The 19,696-nt window shown below is 42.1% G+C and overlaps 1 protein-coding gene across 2 annotated transcripts; it reads right to left on the bottom strand.

Annotated features, from left to right (window-relative positions):
* Positions 1 to 7,060: 7,060 nt before the first annotated feature.
* Positions 7,061 to 18,587, bottom strand: orc1 (origin recognition complex, subunit 1). Of its 2 annotated transcripts, XM_034531132.1 has the most exons (18): positions 18,295 to 18,587; positions 17,242 to 17,369; positions 16,983 to 17,155; positions 15,775 to 16,219; positions 15,344 to 15,611; positions 13,913 to 14,020; positions 13,582 to 13,644; positions 13,021 to 13,128; positions 12,673 to 12,913; positions 12,469 to 12,575; positions 11,432 to 11,533; positions 10,476 to 10,647; positions 9,786 to 9,893; positions 8,895 to 9,044; positions 8,096 to 8,215; positions 7,844 to 8,013; positions 7,679 to 7,766; positions 7,061 to 7,538 (listed from the first exon to the last, which is right to left on the bottom strand). In XM_034531132.1, the coding sequence occupies exons 1-18, from the start codon at positions 18,387 to 18,389 to the stop codon at positions 7,344 to 7,346; spliced, it is 2,841 nt and encodes a 946-aa protein (XP_034387023.1). In that variant the 5' UTR covers positions 18,390 to 18,587; the 3' UTR covers positions 7,061 to 7,343. The 2 variants fall into 2 exon arrangements, with proteins under 2 accessions (XP_034387023.1, XP_034387024.1); XM_034531133.1 differs by lacking the exon at positions 13,913 to 14,020.
* Between the last annotated feature and the right edge of the window lie 1,109 nt (positions 18,588 to 19,696).

Below are 19,696 nucleotides of genomic sequence, written 5' to 3'. Positions count from 1 at the left end.
CTTTATCGATAGTGATATTATATCTTCCTCTGTGGAAGTTGGGAGATTTATTTATTATAATGAAAAATAAATATATAGAGTCATATATTACCTGACAGAGTTCATGGTGTTGTATTAAGACTCAAAGATACACAAATACACACTCTGGTTTAACCAGAAATCTGCTGTTTTATGTGAGAATCCAAGGCTGTTTATCGGCTTTAGTTTATTTCCTCTTTGTACGTCAATTTATTTTATTTGAGTTATGTGGTTTTGTAAGGTCGCATTTTTTTAATGTGAGTTTTATTGGTTTTATCTGACTAGAGTTCCTGCTCCTTACAGCTGCATACATTTGTAGTTGTCGTGGCAGCAAACCCTCCTTTAAAACATTGACCATCGTTGGCCATCAATTAATCGTTTTAAAGTTGTAAACAATGCACATTATAATTTCCCAAAGTGACGCATTCATATTTGTATCTGTCCAATAGCCCAAAACTGAAAAGGATGCAATTCATTATCATATATAATAGAGAAAATGCATCAAAAACAGTCTATTTTGCTTGATAAATGATCAATTTATCAAAGTATTTGCCAAGTAAAACCAAAACTGGGAGCTAAAAGAGAGTAAAAAGCTGAGTGGAGCTGCAAATTGATGGGATCTTCATATGAGTGACTCATTTTAGATCTCATTTGATCTACTCATGATATAACAACTCTGGTTAAAGCAGCTTTTGCGAACTACTGGTCAGGTTATTGTGAAATGTGCCTTTGCTTTTGCTTTTCAAGTCAAAATGTGCTCTATCCTTCCTATAATTATGTAAATTACCAATACATATTGGTTAATTTAGATTACTAAGTCATTCTATGAATTTGTGTTTGGTATACAAAGTATTGGACCTGATTGTAAAGTTTGAATGAAAGTTAATATATCACTTTTTGGGTATGGTGTAAAAAAATGTGTTGGCTATGAAATTATGTTGCTCAGAGATGATCTATGTGGCTTTATATGATGTGTTTTCTGCTAAATAAATGATTTTAAATGTCCGTCTCAATTGTTTATGCAATCTCAGACTATGTTCATTTACACAAAGCAACTTGATATGAACGTTCAAGGCATCGGTTAGCTGTGGTAGTCAATGGCAGAGATTAAACTTTAGGCAATAATAATTCAACTGTGCAAACGGTGGCATTAATAGTGCATTTGCACGTTCCAAGAAATATTCATATTTAATTATTAGTTACGATGTTACCATGCATGCATATATACAAGAGCAGAAGTAACTCTTTTTACAAACGTTTTGCTTTTTTTGCTCTTTTTCTTCTTCTTCTACCTTTCTTTGACTGTTGAATCTATATCCATTTTTAAGAATGACATAAAACAGAAGGATATTAAAAACAATCATAGGCCTACAGACAGGGGCGTCTCTAGACCCCCTGGGGGCCCTAGGCAAGAAGGACCATGGGGCAAAAACATAATTCCAAATACAAATTAGCACCAGTTTAGACGGACTAAACTGACAGCAGAATTGATTTGATGCAGTTTTAACATTTGACAACAAATGCTTTATTCTGGGAGAAAATATCATTGGCGTTGGCAGCAAAGGACTAACTTATTGTGTGGCTATGAATGTGTTTAGAAGAAAATGGCTGAATTCACTTTACACGGAATCTGCGGAGTGTCTGCTCTCTTATGCGACGCTGTTTCAATGTGTAGCATAATGCTACGTAGCGTTAGCCACCAAAACGCGCCAATCGGTTGACGAAATTCTGCGATATGAATTTTGATATTTGGTAATTCATTTAGTTAGTGTTTGGAGCTTATATATTCTTGTAGCCCAGATTCTGCTGTTTAATTCGATGGCTATATTTGTTTGTGATCAGTGTTCGTATTAAACTTATCTGTTGTTAAATGTTTTGATTTGCACCCAGGCTCAAGAGGCTAATGTGCAGTCAACTTATTTGGTGCCTGGTGGATGATGTTTGGGATAAAGTGGCAGGCTGGCTGGCAGCACTACTTGTTCATAATGTAACACACATAGCTTCCACATTCCCACTGTCACGTTTTTTCTTTTCATCCTCTTCTTGTTTTTTTTTTTCGTTTCGTGTGCCCAGAATGATATGTTCGCTTCATTTTTTCAATTTGTTTGTTTGTGTTTGACCGGCACCGCACGTCGATGCCGGCTAGTAAGGGGGCCCCATTAGGGAGATTCCCGACATGTCATTGCAGTGTCTACGGGGGTTTCAAGTTGTGTCGCTGGTCTGTCGGGGCCCTCTACTAGCAACTAGCCAGTGACAACTCGGAAAGGGCCCTGTTGGGGCATTTCCGATGCGTTGTCGTTGCAGCGTCTAAAGCGGTTCCATTATTTTGTCATTGACGTCAGCCGTCCCTCGGGGCCCCCTTCAGCTCGGGGCCCTAGGCAATTGCCTGGGTTGCCTGTTCCGTTGCGGCGCCTCTGCCTACAGAGCAGGTTCTTCGAAGGGGAGCAATGATTAAATGAAGACGTCCATCATCCTTTTGCGGGAAGCCAACTTCCTCTTTCAACCCCAACTTTGTCCAGCTGGGTGCTCCTCCCACGCCCAGCGACAGGAGATCACGTGCGCCTACCTCCATCTCTGTATGGGCAGTCCACGCCATTCACAGCCCACTGAGCTTCCGACTGCTAGGTTTACTGTTTCCCTGTTGCAGCTATTTGAATTTTCCTCCGGCGACCTGTGTGTTGTTGCTCAGTAAAGCTCTCACTGTCACGGTCAGAGCGTGCGCGACGTTCCTCTGTGCCTTATTTCCGACGTCAGCGGAGCCAGTGTGAGTGGTGAGTTATGCCTTTATTCTACCTCTCGAGTCTCGTCTTTTCTTAACAATTCGCCGACACATTAAACAGTAAAATAACGCCCATGAAGAAAGCATGGACCTTCTAAAAAGTCAATTTCTCCTTTTTCATGTCGTCTCTAAAATCAAAGTGTCTTCGGCATGAAGTTGGAAAGGACAGGTAGACTACTTTTTTATTAAAGCCACAATTAAGCGTTTATTTTGTATTTATAGGGTTATTTTCCAGACAGACGTTCGACGTGCCCTTTCCTTTTATTTTTTTCAATGGGGGTGAAAACATAATTATTCTATAAATAAGAATATGAACATGGTCAATGCGCAATCGGGAAAGATGTCACTAAATGTTGATGATCATTACACATGTTCAGTATTTAGCAATGAAGCACGTTTTCAGAGGGAAATCTGGGAAGTTGCAGTTGTGACATTCCCAGGAAATATGATGCTCAATTTATCAAAATGACTCACTGTACACAATTATACCGTGCCAATAATACAAATCGACTTTTACAGAACAAAGAACCACTCAGCATAGAGTGAAAATTGCTTTTTTTCCCCTGCCCCCCCCCCCCCAGATGTCTTTCAGGTGTCTACAGTCCTTGATGCAGAACATCATTGATGTGCATCTGCTGTACAAGGACAACATTGACAACGGCCAAATGTATTCAGGAAATGGTACGCCTCCACTCTGCTCCTCCGCCCACCCGCCTCCGCCCTCCAACTGTACGGTGTGTCTGTACGGTGTGCCCTCCAACCAGTCCGTCTACGTCGTTTGCGCCAACCTGCTGAAGAACGAGGAACTGGTGATGGAGGGAGGTGGTCAAACAATAGAACTCATCGTGAGTGGTAAGATCTGAAGTAGGACTGAGGTTCATTTGCTTTGTTTAATCAAATCGCAACTTATGGTCATACCCGTGTGGGCGACGGTGGATCAGTGGTGAGGTTGTCTTTCAATCAGATGATCGGCGGTTCGATCCCCGGCTCCGTTAGTCCATGTTGGGCAAGACACTTATCCCCACATTGCTCCCGTAGCTGTGCCTACGTGTATTAATGTGTATTAATGTGTATTAATGTGGGTATGAATGTTAGTTGGGCAGGTGGCGCGATGCATGGTAGCCCCTCCCATCAGTGTATGAATGGGTGAAGGATGGCAAGTAGTGTTAAAGCACTTAAGTGTTCGGAAGACGAGAAAAGTACGATACAAATACAGTCCATTTGCCCGTGTATCTCCTTCCACTTGTCTCACAAATAGCTAGCTGATAACCCTTCCACTATGAGTCCTGTTCCCGCCACATGAAAATAACCACATTGATTGAACATGAATTATGTCCGAGTAGGGTGACTAATAACTGTAAACTGTTATGTGTGTTTTGCAGAGTGCCCCGGACTTCTAGGTGAGTCTCTTCTCTTTTTATTTACATGATTGACATCCGAGTGGAATATCTGGTGGTAAAATTACTATAATAACGGTTTCCTATCGTTCTTTCAGCCACAAATGAAAATGCGGACTTGTCTGGCCACGACACAGGTGAGTAGTTCGGACCACCGATCGGGGGGTTGCTCATTGTTGTACTGCACACCCAAGAGGGACACAATTACTGAGAACATGTTTCAAATGAAGGTCAAACTAAATCAGATTGCGCCATTACAATTTAAGAAACGTCTCAGCCAATTAAGACTTTGGTTATGTTTAAACCTGTTGCTAGAAAACATCTGGAGTCCTGCGAAAACAGTGAGCAATCAACAATGTTGACGTTGACACAGAAGAGATAACTAGTTAATGTAAGTGCAATATTAGTTTGTTTCTCTGTCTGTAAAATGTGGAGAAATCGTCATGTTTTTAAGTTAATGGTATTCATGCAGCTTAGAATGAGAAAGACATTTCTGATTATGCTAAGCTAACTGATGTTATTTAAAGTGTTTTTATAATGTGTCATTTCTGTGATTTAAAGTCTTCCAGATTGACGTGATTGTTCAAACTTGACTAAAAGTGAACTACTAAACCCATCATTAACTAATGATTATTCTCATCATGGATTAATCTGCTGTTATTTCCTACATTAATGGACCAATTGTTTGGTTTGTGACAAACCGTCACAACGACTTTTGTACAACCAACAATCCAAACCTCAGCATTATTACAAAATATTAGAATGAGAAGCAGCGCAACTTCACATTTGTGAAGGTGGAACCATTAAATGTTTAAACATGAAAATCACTTTTTTTCCAAAATAGTTACAGTTGGGTAGTTCAAGCATTACATTTGAGATATTTCATATGTGTGTAAAAATCTAATCTGTCTCTCCCCTCGGTTGTTTCTTCTGTGTCTGATAGCATGGAAACTGTGGCTGCCTATCGTCATCGTCCTCCTGATGATACTCGTTGTGGTTGTTTACAAGTGTAAACAAAAGATTCGAGAACGGTATAAAACTTTTCTTACATGATCGTATAGCTCCTTCACGACCACATTAAACATGAATGGATGTTTAATCAAATTGCAACTTATGGTCGTACCCGTGTGGGTGACGGTGGATCAGTGGTGAGGTTGTCTTTCAATCAGATGATCGGCGGTTCGATTCCCCGGCAGCGCAATTTCACATTTGTGAAGGTGGAACCATTAAATGTTTAAACATGAAAAAAAATTTTTTTCCCAAAATAGTTACAGTTGGGTAGTTCAAGCATTACATTTTATATATTGAATATGTTCTGTGTAAAAATCTAATTTGTCTCTCCCCTCGGTTGTTTCTTCTGTGTCTGATAGCATTACTGCCTATCGTCATCGTCATCGTCCTCGTGATGACACAAAAGATTCTAGAACGGTATAAAACGTTTTCTTCCATGATCGTATAGCTCCTTAACGATGGATGGTTGACCTCTGACCTCTCCTGTGTTCACAGAGTGAAGAATTGGAACTCCAGTGAAGCTACAATGTAGCTCACCTCAACTTGAAGCACAATTTAATATAAATGTAAATTATCTTTACATTTTGTTTTTAAATGAACTGATACACTGAAATTTGCACTGTATTTTCTTATTTTAAATTAAAATGTGTGATAATGTTAACCTTTTTATCATTGCTTCAATATTATAGCTTTAAAGTTTCCATCCGATAATGTAAAATTGGGCATGTCAATCAAATACACCATGTTCATTTAAATATGGAACATTGCAATAAATCAAATTGGACATTAAAAGTTGACTGTCTTTCCATTTTCAGATGATGTAATTAGTCCTCAAATGTTACTAACAAGCAAGCAAAGCCTCATGGGAGATGAAATACTTTGTCTGAAACAGGAGTAGATACTCATGTATCACTTTATTTTCCCTGTATACACACAGTATTTCTAAGTCAATTAACTCGCACATGAACAAGGGGCGGACTTGACCACTCAGCATGGGCGAAGCTGCCTGCTTTGTTTAATTTCAAAATGTTTCCAGGGGGGAAAAAACATTTCAAATTACCTGCTACACTATCTTTTGGTTTGCATCATTTCTTTTTATAATTAGTCTCCAAAAACCTACAGTAATGGGTTATTTGATAATGCTCAACACAATGTTACTCTACTCTCGACTCCGCCCTCTTCTTCTCTTGCTTCATCTGATTGATAGTTGACATTTGACTACTGCAGGGAACCAAAAGCTGCAGATAACAAATTAATCTGCGGCGTCCCTCCAGTCTGATAAGTCAGATTTCTCTGCTATAATCGCAGAGTCTCACCACACAGTTCTACTAAAGAGCTCAATTTCTACCGATGTGGTGAGGTTTAGCAGCCGTGGAGGAAGCAGCAGTCTACTTGATAAATGTAGTTTCTTTGCATGTTCAGATTGCAACATACATTGTGATGTAATGGCATAGATGAATATTAAAATTAGATAAAAGATGAAAGAAATGAACTCCACCTTTACCAAGCTCGACATTTAAGTGATGATTGCACGACCAATTATAATCAAATTCTTCAATACATATTATGAAAAGCATCATTGAGCATGAGTACTTATGCTTTCAGGTACTTATTTGGAGCCAAATACTTTTGTATTTTTACTAAGTAAAGTTAGGCATTGAAGTTGTGGTTTGATCGGAGTCACTGGTTTCCAAATGAAAACTATGCATCTGCTTCTGGCGCCTCTGAATAAATACAATAACAGCAAATGCAGTCCATAACAATCTGTTCCATTGATTCCTTTTCTTTTGTTCCTTTGGTAAAACTACTATCTGTATTCATATTATCTAAGCAAGAAAAAGAATGAAAGAATGGGTCATATTAAATATGGAGTTTTATTGCATATCCAGGTATTGAAACATAAAAATAAAAACGCACTATACAAGGTTAAAAATAATTCCAGTAAACATTTTAAACTGGGGACAATCCCACAAAAAAAACTTTTGACCCTCTGCTTCAAAGTGTGATATTGTTCTTAATCCGAGTAGTTTAAGGACATTACACACAAAGTACTTAAAAACTGAATTCTGTTTGATTTCAGTTTGTATAACTCGGGGAACGATTTCTCACGCAGTTCAGAGTCTGACGAGGAGCCCCTGTCAGTCGGCCTTCAGGGCGTAGAGCACGTCGTCCTGGCTCACGTTGAGGCGGACTCGCTGCAGGACTCCCAGGCGGCTCGGCTCCAGCAGCAGCAACCTGCAGGCTCCCAGGCGCTGACACACCGCCAGGCCCTCCGACACGCTGATGGGCTGCAGGCCCTCCACCCGACACAGAGCCTGGTGCTGCACAAACACCTGGAAAACAGATGGGGAGGACATTTACTCGAGAAGAGGGGGGGTTGTGCCCCAGGAGCTGAAGGTCACAGCTCGACCCATCTTGGAACCCACCGGCTATCGGCGATTTAACGCTGATGTGTACACAAGTGTGTTTTTACCTGTTGGAAGGTGGCCTCCTCCAATCCCAGCCGCCGAAACTCAGCGATGACCGCACGAAGGAAGAGCTGCTCCTGCAGTGATGCACACCTGAAGACGCACACTCGTCACCTCAGCACACCTTTTACAACGCCATCGTTAAAATGGGACCGGAATGAGAGACTCACTTGATGGCCGTGATGTAGGCGGAGGAAAACATCTCGTTCAGGGCCTCCATCACGTGACTCATTCCGACCAAACCAGTGGTTGAAGGGTCGGCGGCAGAGTGTTCGCAGATCTCCGTCGCCCTGCGGCAGATGTCCAAACATCGGCGAGCGTCGCCCGACAGCGCGGCCACCTGGGGGAGGAGAGGAGGTGAGGAAGAGAGCGTACCTGTGAGAATGTTGGGGTCAGAGAGAGAAGGCGGGAGAGTCGCTTACCTTCCTGGACACCAGCTGGAGAGCGTCCTTCTCGAAGGCCTTCACCTTGTTGAGCCGGGACATGATGATCTGCTGCAGCTGCTTGAAGCTGTACGGCTGGAACGACATCCTGGTCAAACCCTGGAAACATTCAGGAAAACATGCTCAGGGTTTGGCTTTTTTTTGACCAGATAATTACCTAAATAGTAATTACCTAAAGTTGTTTTGAATTCCTTCTGGTTTCTTTTGTAATAAACTAGTTGACATGATTTCAGATTGCAGTTCTTGTCTACAGTACTCATTATATTATCTACAGCACGCATTATTTGCTTATTCATTTCCTAGAGGCGTGCAGTGTGTCCTTGCATTGCTTTAAAACTACATCATAAGAAAACCCACTTGTAATGGTTGAGGCTAGAGATTTTAGCAAAATATTCTTTAAATTCATGGATAATATATTTGGTCACCTTTTTCATTTTTATTTACACCCCTCCCCCTTCTTATTTTGAGATTTCATGACAGAATGTTACTATTATTTTAAGGCCATTACAGTAAAAAAAATGTTGCCCATGCTTTCCAAACTAAAACTAGAAAGTCCGACCACATTACACCAGTTCTAGTTTCCCTTCATCAGATCAGACTTTCAGGGTTTCCTGACGGCACACATCACACCCATCGCCTCCTCCTCCTCCTTTCCACCACAATGTGCCTTTGATTTGTGAAACCTGTGAATCGTACAAGCTGCCGTATGCGTTTATCTGAAGAAAGGCGCCGCGAGAGCGAGGGCGGGGCTACGCAGCACAGGGCCGGGCTCCCTCACCAGTCTGCTGGCCACTCTGTTGATCATGATCCTCTCCGGCAGGTCCATGGTGTTCGCGATGGTCAGCACCACCAGGCGGGCGTGACGCCGCGTCGGCCAGTCGAACAGGTTGTACATGACGTTCTGCTTCCGGGTCCATAACAGGTCCAACTACGGGTTCGGAACACAAAAAAGGTTAAAGTGGTTGGTGGCCAGCTTTGGAAAACACATTGCTGTTTTCGGTTTGCTCTTAAACCATGTCCATTTTATTAATATGTATAATATGGAGTCACAGTGTTGTAAACACAGCATTCAAAACTCGCCCATCACTCGCCCGTCCTCAATGAGAGAGAGAGAGAGAGAAAGTATTAGAGAGCGAATGAACCGTCACAAGTGAGAACAGAGCTGCGAGTCGGAAGAATGAAACTTTCTTTTCATTACTTTCTTTTCCCCACAGATATAACGTAACCCGTTTACAGATTTGTGTCAAGTTATACGACTGACATTTCATCAAGCACTTGAAAGGGTTTGTTTTCGTGTACACATCCTCAGAGCAAGTTACAACAATGTGCAAGACAGAGGTGTTGGTTGCATTGCATGAATGAGCTCAAACTAACAAACCTGTTAGTTAATCCCCATGTGATTTTTTCAATGAAACTGTAACTCAACTTGAGTACAGTCATTTCACTCTCAGCTTCTTGGTTATTTAGATTGTTCAGATATATTTTTACCCATTCATTCATAGCTGGTAGTTGTGCAATAACTCTAGGAATTTTATGACCCCACAAGTGTCTCTCGCGCTCGTTTATATTTACATTTTTAAACATCCTTTATATTATTCCTGTAAAAATAATTAGGTAAATATAATGTGTTTGAGAGATGCCCATAAAATAAATGATACTGAGCTCTTACTTCGTCCACCAGCAGCACGGTAGTCTCCTTCCTGGGTGCAGGGTTGCCGAATCTCTTCTCCAGCAGAGCTGCTGCGTGGTCGGCTGTGGCCTTCTGACCCGTCAGCTTCTGTAGAGATGAGACTGTTCAAGTTAGAGAACCCACCACGTTTTAATCCAGCTGGAGCTTTTACTCCTAAAAGTTAAGAAACAGATCAACGTTTTCCTCCACAGGATTGTCATTTCCAGGTTAGCCTAGCTTAGCACACAGACTGAAAGCAGGTGGAAACTGCTAGCAGTAGTTAATGTTGGTGGACTCACAAGAGACAGATTTTTTTTTTTTAAAAGAAGAAAGAAAAAAAGAAGAATAGTCAGAATCTGTGCAAAAATAAGATGAATTTGACAGATAAAACACATATCTGGTAAGTATCATTAGACAACTTTGGAGAAGCTGCTGAACATAACTGACCATAGCAAATTAATGTCACAGGAAAGAAAAATAAAATACCAAACGTGAGCAGCAACCAAGCATGTTGACGGCTTAAATATCCTCCACCACGTGAATCATACACTTTATTCTGCTGCTTTAATTTTACGTCCGCTCCAGTGTCAGATTTAACGACACAAAATGTGCGACATCTGCCGGCTGCTTCTTCAAAAACACACACGGCGCATGCGCTTTTGTCTCCTCCGAGAGACTCGCTGCCCTCACCTGCAGGATCTGGACGTAGGCCTGATGAGGATCCGTCATCTTCATCCCGTTGACCTCGATGAAGTGGAAAGGAGGGATCTCGTCCACGTCGGCCGCGTGCTGCAGACAGCGCATCACCTCCTGGACCGTGGCCGTCTTCCCCGTGCCCGGCACACCCGAGATGTACATGCACCTGAGACCCAAACGACAACCACAGCGTGGCAGAGATGAGAGGCGGTCCGAGTGTCATTACATCAATCTGTGTATTTGTTTAAAACTAGCGCCCGGAGCAAAAGGAGGTTAGATTATCAAATTAAATTACATCTGAAGGCAAAAGATGGTAACATTACATATTATACCATATATTTTAGGTTCTGGGGACTAGTCATATGTTAGCTTCTCGTTCAACCTGGAGGTCAGCAAGTAATTGATTAATTTATTTATTTTTCTGGTTGGAAAAAGAAAATTCTATTTGAAGACGTCACACTGGAAAATAATAATAAAAAGGTGTTCTGATTTACTATATATTCTATTTCCAAACAAATAATTGAAAACAATTAGAAATGGACCGAATTCTGGGCCTGATGAACAACAATTGATCCATTTGTTGTGGCCGATATGGACACAATGATTAACTCAATTTAATAAAATGTCAAAAAGGCAGTTTATCAAATAACTGCTTGAAGAAAAAGCGCCACATTAATCAATGTAATTTGTGGCAGAAATTAACACTAACAATAACTGAACTTTCATTTATTGGATGATAATGTACAAGCCTGTGACCCATCCGCAAAGGTTATGGCTAATCTGTGTTTTTTTCTTATGAAATACTCAAAACCTTTTGAGCACTTTAAAAAAAACAATTAGGAGAAGGGTCTCCCAAACTCTGTATCATTTGGAGGTTTTCCATGTTGATGCCAACGCGATCCTGCCAATACTAAAAGACACCAGAATCAGGATCTGGATCTGGATCTTACCCCCCCGTGCCGTCTGCGATCTTGCTCTCCACGAAGCTGTAGATGTCCTGAAACTCCTGCTCCCTGCAGGGCAGGGACTCCGGCACCGAGGACACGTGAAGCCTGGAGAGACACAATAACGTGAACCAACATTAACGCAAACGTGGTTCACTCTGTTGTTGATCATCTGCTTCACACTTTGGTACTTAGGCAATCTTTAAGATTTAATCAAGTAGATTCTGGTCCTTTGTGAAGTTTCTGTTCAAAGAAAGATAACAATACTTCAAAATGGAATTAATGCTATCAGACTATGAGTTTCCTGAAAAAGAGATAATAAAAAAAAAGTCACCTACTTCAGGGAACTTCAACCTCCTAATAAATAACTAAATTAAATTTCTGAAGTCTGTAGGACAGGAACAAAAAAGGAATTTTCTGGCCAGAAAAATCCCTAAATTTACTATCCCACCGCTCTAAAAAGAGCACTGACACAATAAGATAAATGATCTATAGCACTGAATATTAATAGCCAACTATTTTGATCATCAGTTAATCTCTTAATCAATCAATAGTCCTTTATCACACAAAATCTTCATACAACCATTTACTGACTTTAGCTTCTTGAATGTGAGGATTTGATGTTGTTTTTCTCTGTTTTATACTGAATGTCCATGAGTCAAAACCAGAGATGTGAAGACGTCTCTTGAGACGCTGGGACTTTGCAATGTACTCTTTTTTTTTTTCTGGACATCTTACTACGATCATAAACATATTTGTCTAATTAATCAATGATGAACAATAATAGTTAGTTGCAGCCCTGAAATACACTTTGAAGAAATAAAGCGTCAAGATGCAGGTGTAAACAGACAAATCAGGATTCTTTATGTGAGGTAGCACCGATACTATCATGATGATTACTGCGTGATGAATTCTGCAGCCCCGATGTGCAGCGTTTTTCTTCTTCTTTCTTTGAATAATGGCTGGTTGACAGATCATGACACATTTTGAACAACAGTATGTAAATAGATGAGGGTCAGAGGTCACTGACTGCTGCGTCTCACCTCGTTCTGGCCTCCTCCAGAACATTAGCAGGCTGTCGGGCCGGCAGCGACCTGCTCGGGATGTTGGGAACGGCGCGATGGGGAGTCCGCGGCGTGCCGGGTGTGACCTGTGGAGATATGAAACCGTTAAAATGAGAGACGACCAGAAAATAAACTGATGACCTCATTCGGTCCGTTTTGTTTGTTTGTGTTCAGGACTTTTACCTTCTTGTTGGGAGTTTTCCGCGGTGTTCTGGACGAGGAGCGAGTTCTCTGCTTCGACTGAGGAGTACGAGACCCTGCCGCAGGATATCTGCCCTTTTTAAACACTACCTCCTCATCACTATCAAGTCCCGCCTCCTCCTCCTCCTCCTCACTGCTGCTCTGTAGCTCCTTCTTGGATGGAACAAACTCCTCCTCATCCTCTCCGTCCGAGTTCAGGTCCTGCAGGTTGTCCAGAAGATTCCTGATCATAGAGAAAGTGAAGCGTCAGGACTCTGAAGTCTCCCACAAGAATGTATGAACAGATCGATCAGCGGACTGAGAGGCCGATGGCTCCCTCTCTGCACTCACAGCTGTTTTCTGATGCGAGACGACACCAGCTGGGCCGACTTCCTCTTCGAGCTCCTCGGTGTGACGGCGACCGGCAGCATCGGAGAGTCTTCATTATCCACTTCGGCCCTGTCCACGTCACACAACAGTAGAAGTTCGTCATATTTTGATGGCACGGGGAGCCGGGTGGAAAAGGGAGATATGATTTTGAGGATTTTAATGTGATATTCTGGGATGTCAACAGAAAGAATAATGTTGCAATGGAGTCAGGGAATTGGCTGTGGGCTATAACTTGAGCCCCATTTCTTTGCCTTCTGTACATTTGTTTACATTTCTAAAAATAATCATCATTAAAAATATGATGAAATAGTCATTAGCAGCTACTGCTTGCAGGCAAGTTCTGCTTCTGCAAGGAGTGGATTTATTGACAGTTAATGAAAGAATGGCCAGTACATAAATAATTATATATCCTGAGATGTCCCATTGAATCTAAATAAGTGTATCTTGTCTCCGTGTTGAAATGTTATGGAATTGTGGTGTTGCTTTTAGAAAACCTGCATGCATGCACTTATGTCTACTCACAGGACTCCCAGGGCTGGTTCCTTTGGGGTTTTTGGTTCTTTTTTTTGAGAAGGAGTGGTAGCTCTGTTTGAAGACATTGGATTTTTGGAGTTACTTAAATGCATTTAATAAGAGAAAAAACCAACCCATCAATGACTAAGTGATGTGTGACTGTTCAGACTGAAACAACTTCACCCGGCCGTGCAGACTTAAAAAGAATATCAACATTTTAAATAAATAAAATCACCCCATACACGTGTCAGCTACAGCTACCAGGTTCTCTTACACCCCAGTGTTGTACTCATGAACATTATATTATTACGTTGCAACCACCAGGCCTGCAGAGACTCACTTCTGCTCCCTGGTGGCATACTGCCTCCTAGGCGTAGCGTTTCTTCTGGGCGTCTCAAGCAAGCTCGTCGGTAACTGTCCCTCCATCACCTCATCGCCCTGCTGAGGACTGTCGTCCAACAGAAGAGGCACCAGTGAGTCTGCACGTTAGAAACAAGTCATCTCTGGTAGAAACCAGTTCAGAACCTGTGGCGAGATAGCGGCTTGCATCAAACTGAATGAATACCCCTCTGCTCGCCCCTACTTTGGAAAAAGTGCAGCGGCCCTCGGGTAACGAAAAACCTGAAAGGCTCATGATGGAGCCGGAGTTTGGTTTTGTCCGTTCTAGACAACCATACAAACAAGGAGGTGCAATGTGGCCGGCTCCGTGAAGAGGACCAGCTCCCTATGTAGGTAGAAACAGCTCATTCTGAGCTTCAGGTCATTTTACACAAGACAACCAATAAATTTCCCTAAATCCTAAACACTGTTCCTTTAAGTATCAATACAGAAATAAATGCAGAAATCTTTAAATAAAAGAAAAAATAAATAGTGAAATATACAACTAAATAAATACATTTATTTCTGTAGATTTAAATGTGTTTACTAATGCAAGCGTGTAAAGGTAGGAAGTCTAACATGAGTCTATTTATGCATGTATTTAATTATAAATTAATTTCTTCATTTATGTATGTATTTTAGCTATTTGTTGATTCATTTACTTCAAAATGTATTTATCAATTATTTTATTCTGTTATTATATTTGCTATCATTAGATTTATTACTCTCATACTTTGATAATGATATATTCACAACAGTTATTGCACTGGGAGAAGGGATCCCCCCCCCTGGTTGCTCTTCCTTTTTTCATTAAAGGGGCTTTTTGGGAGAGTTTTTCTATATCCAATGTGAGGGTCCAAGGACAGAGGATGCCATATGTTGTATAGATTGTAAAGCTGAGGCATTTTTTTATTTTTGATATTGGGCTCTACAAATGAAATTGATTTGAACCATTTATGGCTGTTGAAAGGCTGAAAATGCAACAAATATGGATAGAAGCAGAACATTTGGTTAAGATTTGAACTTAACCAAATAAAAATTGAAAATTCACGACATGTTGTGAATTTTGGAAATGATGACATCTTTACGTCTTTTCTCAATACATTTAGACTTTGACGGGAAGGTGGACTATTACACAAAATGGTACTGCAAGTTATTAATAATACAAATAATTTTGTAAATTAAGTTGAGGCGCTTCCTTACTGGAAGCTAAAAATAGGACGTTTGCATTAGGCTCTTGAAGGGAAAAGATAGAGATTTTATATTTTTGGGCAAAATCCTCCAGCTGTAGCACATAAACACATTGCCACGATATTCCAAAAACCCTGATGGGAGCATGGCGGCTGCTGACTACAAGACGATGTGGACACTGTGTGGGAGAGCAGACTCTCACCTTCTGGAGTCGTGTCTGGCTGGTGATGGTGGACTGTTCCCCTCAGAGAGAGACACCTTGTGGAGGACTATGGAGGACGGCCTCAGGGGGAAGGTGCCCAGAGCACCGGGGGCTTTGTGGGGCTTCCTGATGGGGGTGAGGCTGTGGGGGAAGGACAGGACCTGAGGGGGAGAGTCCGACAGTCTCCGAACAGCCGACTTCCCCTCCAGCTCCTCGTCCAGCAGCTGGCTCAGGATGTCCTCGCTGATCATCGACTTCTTCTCAGAATCTGACGGGCGTAGAGGGAAAACATGACCAGAATTTTTTTTTTTATTATTGCAATAAAAAAGTCAAGTGTACAAAATATATCGGCCAATACTGGTGTACGGTATCTGTAATTAGCTCAAATCTACCACTACGACTAACAGAAAGGAATGTACTGTATCACTCACTGCTCAGCTCCAGTTTCTTGCGGACGCCGGGCGTCCTGGCCGAGTTGTTCCTCCTCTTGGCGCTCAGACATTTTGAGGCCGACAGTTTGGTGACGGAGTGCAGCGACTCCGCCTCTGCGGCAAAGGCCTTGCCCGCGCTCACGGTGGCCCGGCTGGGTCTTACTTCCCCCTGTGCGGCCCGGCGCATGACATCGAGGTCCGGAGTCGGCAAGGCGCGCCAGGTGGCGCCCCGAGATGTCGGAGCCGCCGCAGGCGGGGAGCAGGGGGGTGAGGGAGGGAGGGAGGGTTTGGGACAGGGAGGAGGGGAGAGAGCTGGAGCGAGTTCGGAGTGCACCAGAGCGGAGTCCAGCACTCTGAAGGTCTTGGAGTCCCAGGACAGCTTCACGTAAAGGGTGTCCCCATCGCCAGAGTCCGGGAACGGAGCTTCTCCAGTCAGGTGAGTCACCTTTGAGCGAAAGGACGAAGACTTTAAGGGTTGTTTCAAATCAATCCAGCAGTTTTATGTCCATGCAGACAGCTTATGTTATCAGACAACTGCATCAGTATGGGTGATTAAAATTAGGAAACAATAGAGCAAGTAGTACATGGAAAAACATTTGATAGCATGGAAAGAGCAACTCGTACACACAGATTTAGCATTGCAACAGTGTGAAACTCATGACAGGCAGTTAGAAAAAAACATATCTGATTCTACTGCATCGGTTTTGACTTTCTTGTTATTATCCCAGCTGACATTCAGACACAAGCAACTGCATCTTATTGAGAGTGTTTAGTTCCACTTCTCGAAAGCCTAAAACCAATTATTGTAGGTGCTGGACCTCTTCAGAAATGAACCGTTTTCCAACAGTCGACATCGCGGTTATAGTGATCCCCCGCCTATATGGATCAAAACGCTTGACAGAATCATTCCAATACAAATGCTGTTTAAATCATTTGCTTACAGTAATCAGGTTGTCCACTTAGAGTGATTATTTGGAGTCTTACAAACAGAGAAACTACAATGACTTTACTTCGCGATAAACCTTCTGCTTCCAGCTGGCGCTGTGTGCATTTTCTAAATCATAAAAGGGTGGAAAGGAAATATGTTTGAAAGCATTTTACATTCCTTCTTAAAACATAAAAAAGATTGATGCGTCTTTTGCGTTTCAATGGAGCCCAGGAAGACTAGCAACCGCGTAAGCAGAACGCAAGAGGGCGCCGAACGTCACCTGCACAGGTTTGAGGATGGACCCGGCGTCGACCTCGTCGTCACAGCTGCGACCCTGGTAGTAGAAGATCTCCTGCGCGTGAGGCTCTCTGCCCAGCAGCTTCCGTTTGCTCAACGGCACTTCGGACACACGAACAAACCACTGAACCACCGCCTTCTTCTGCTTCCCGCTCTCTGAAACACGACAAGAGAGAGAGAAGACATTCGGCAACATGTCCTTGAGGACAAAGTCAAGTGTCGCGTCATTTATTGGGACTCACCGTCACCGAACAGCCTGATGACTTTGGCCACGTACGGGCTGTCTTCGTCCTCTCCTTCTATGAGGATGTGTTGGCCGGTCTTGATGACAGTGGTCCTTGGGAGACCCTCCACGCTTATGGCCAAAGAGCTGAGATTTACAGATTCAGATTATTAATACACAAAGCCCATCAACAAAAAGACACATGATGTATGATTAAAGAAAGTAATTAAAAATGAGCTCCACCTTTAACAGCTCGACCAACATTAAAGCCATGAACACATTAGGCATCAATTATTATAAACCAATAATATTATGTGTATTGTTCTAAAATGGGCCACTCTGCGTTATGAGTAACTTTGGTACATACGGTATATTAACACGTTGGTACTTGTATTGAAACTCAATTGTGAATGATGCAAATAGACAAAACACCCAAGATAATATATCAAGTAAAATGGGATATAAATAGAATAAAATAATGTAAAAACAAAAAGTATCAGTTACAGATAAATACAAGATATGAGGTCCAAACATTTTTTTGCCAACTTTATATTTTTACTCCGTTACATCTGACAGCTTTAGTTACTTTACAGATGACATGTCGCCTTTCTGTTCCACGCATCTCTTGACGGGTTGATTTTGTGATAAAGTGAAGGATGACGTGTCCCTTAAAGCGTTGAGAAAGCGTACCTACTTACTTCTTCAGCTAATAATAAACTATTTCAAAAGCCTTTTTGGATCAGCTGGAAACTAATGCATCGTCACACAGCTGAACCCTCGGGCTGCATTTTTAAAGATAGCTGACAGCACAGCGACAAGTATGATGATGATTGTATAGAATATGATGCATTACTGTAGATTTAACTACCCACATAAAAAGGAGTACACTTACCACAACCGTAAACATCTATCATGACAGCAGTAAAATGCAGTAATGTGAATCCAGAAACACCAAATAATAATAGTAAACCACGAAGAGGGGACATTTGGTGAATACTTGTGAATACTTTTATTTGCAGTGCTTACGGTGTTTTCGGCTTCTTCAAAAGACATTAAAAAAAAAACTACTCACCCATATTCATAGGTTTTTAACTTCCTGTTGAAACTTAAAGGCTTTCCACGCCACTCGTACACTCGTCTGACTCTCAACCTGGTGAAATACTTCATCCTGTGTCCTCGCGGTCTGCTGCACGAGCTGAGATACAACAAGACGAACAACAGCCAGGACGAAAAGGAGGACTTCTGTTTGTCCGTTTATCTTCTTTTAATTCAAAGCCCGCATCGGAAACCAAGCAAACGTCCACTCACTCCGTCTTCAGACGACACACATCACCACTCACAGGGTTCGCGCGAAAATTGCGTAGTTTCCGTCTTCTTCTCCAGTTTAAATGGCGATCTACAAAGAAACGTGAACGGGACATGCTGCCCTCTCCTGGACAGGAGTGTATTACATCACGAGTTTGTGGTCTGTTAGGTTAACACATAATAAGTACAGGTGGAAAGATACAGTAATAAATAAATACATATATATATAAATAAATATAAAGTCTCACATTGTTCTAATGCTATTTTTTTTAAATTATATATAGTTGTGGCAGAGACCTGCTCCTTCTACTCGTAAAAATAGAAATGTGTTCTGGCTTTGAATGGTCGAGCAATAACAAAGGGCCTGTTTCAACATCCATCCATCCATTTTCAATACCGCTTATCCTCATTAGGGTCGCGGGGGCGCTGGAGCCTATCCCAGCTGACATAGGGCAAAGGCAGGGGACACCCTGGACAGGCCGCCAGTCCATCGAGGGCACATGTAGGGACATACAACCATTCACTCTCACATTCACACCTATGGGCAATTTAGAGATCAATTAACCTGCAGCATGTCTTTGGACTGTGGGAGGAAGCCGGAGAGCCCGGAGAGAACCCACGCTGCCACGGGGAGAACATGCAAACTCCACACAGAAGGACCGCTCCGACCGGGAATTGAACCCGCGGCCCTCTTGCTGTGAGGCGACAGTGCTAGCCACTACACCACCGTGCAGCCCTATCTGTTTCAACATTTTTTGTCTAAATCAATTTTGTTATAATAATAATAATAATAATAATTTATTGAATTTTTAATTTATATAGCGATTTTCAAAGCACACAAAGACGCTTTACATAAGGCATAGACATACAAAACTAAACTAAATAGAAAGACAAAGAGCAAACAAACAAACAAACAAATAGAACATTTCAGGTAAAAAAAGAAGGGAAAAAAAGAAGAAAACTTGAGAAACTAAGAGGAATGAGTCATATAGTGGAGGGTAGAGTGCAGGGGTCAGCAGGTGAAGGCAAGTTTGAAGAGGTGGGTTTTGAGGGCTTGAGGGTGCAGCAGCTGAGAAGGCCCTGTCACCCCAGGTCCGGCGCTTGGTCCTGATGGTCTTAAGAGTGATTGCACCAGCGGACCTGAGGCAACGGGTTGGGGCTTGGAGGGG

The sequence above is a fragment of the Cyclopterus lumpus genome, chromosome 4 (genome assembly GCF_009769545.1).
Source record: "Cyclopterus lumpus isolate fCycLum1 chromosome 4, fCycLum1.pri, whole genome shotgun sequence".
NCBI lineage: Eukaryota > Metazoa > Chordata > Actinopteri > Perciformes > Cyclopteridae > Cyclopterus > Cyclopterus lumpus.
This window is presented reverse-complemented; position numbering and strand designations above follow the sequence as displayed.

Coding starts and splice junctions, on each gene's coding strand:
- orc1 (XM_034531132.1), bottom strand. CDS start 18,389: ATGAAGTATTTCACCAGGTTGAGAGTCAGACGAGTGTACGAGTGGCGT. Junction 8,216..8,894: donor ACAGAGTGGCCAGCAGACTG/GTGAGGGAGCCC, acceptor GAATGTTTCCAG/GGTTTGACCAGGATGTCGTT. Junction 7,539..7,678: donor AGGAGGCCACCTTCCAACAG/GTAAAAACACAC, acceptor TCTGTTTTCCAG/GTGTTTGTGCAGCACCAGGC.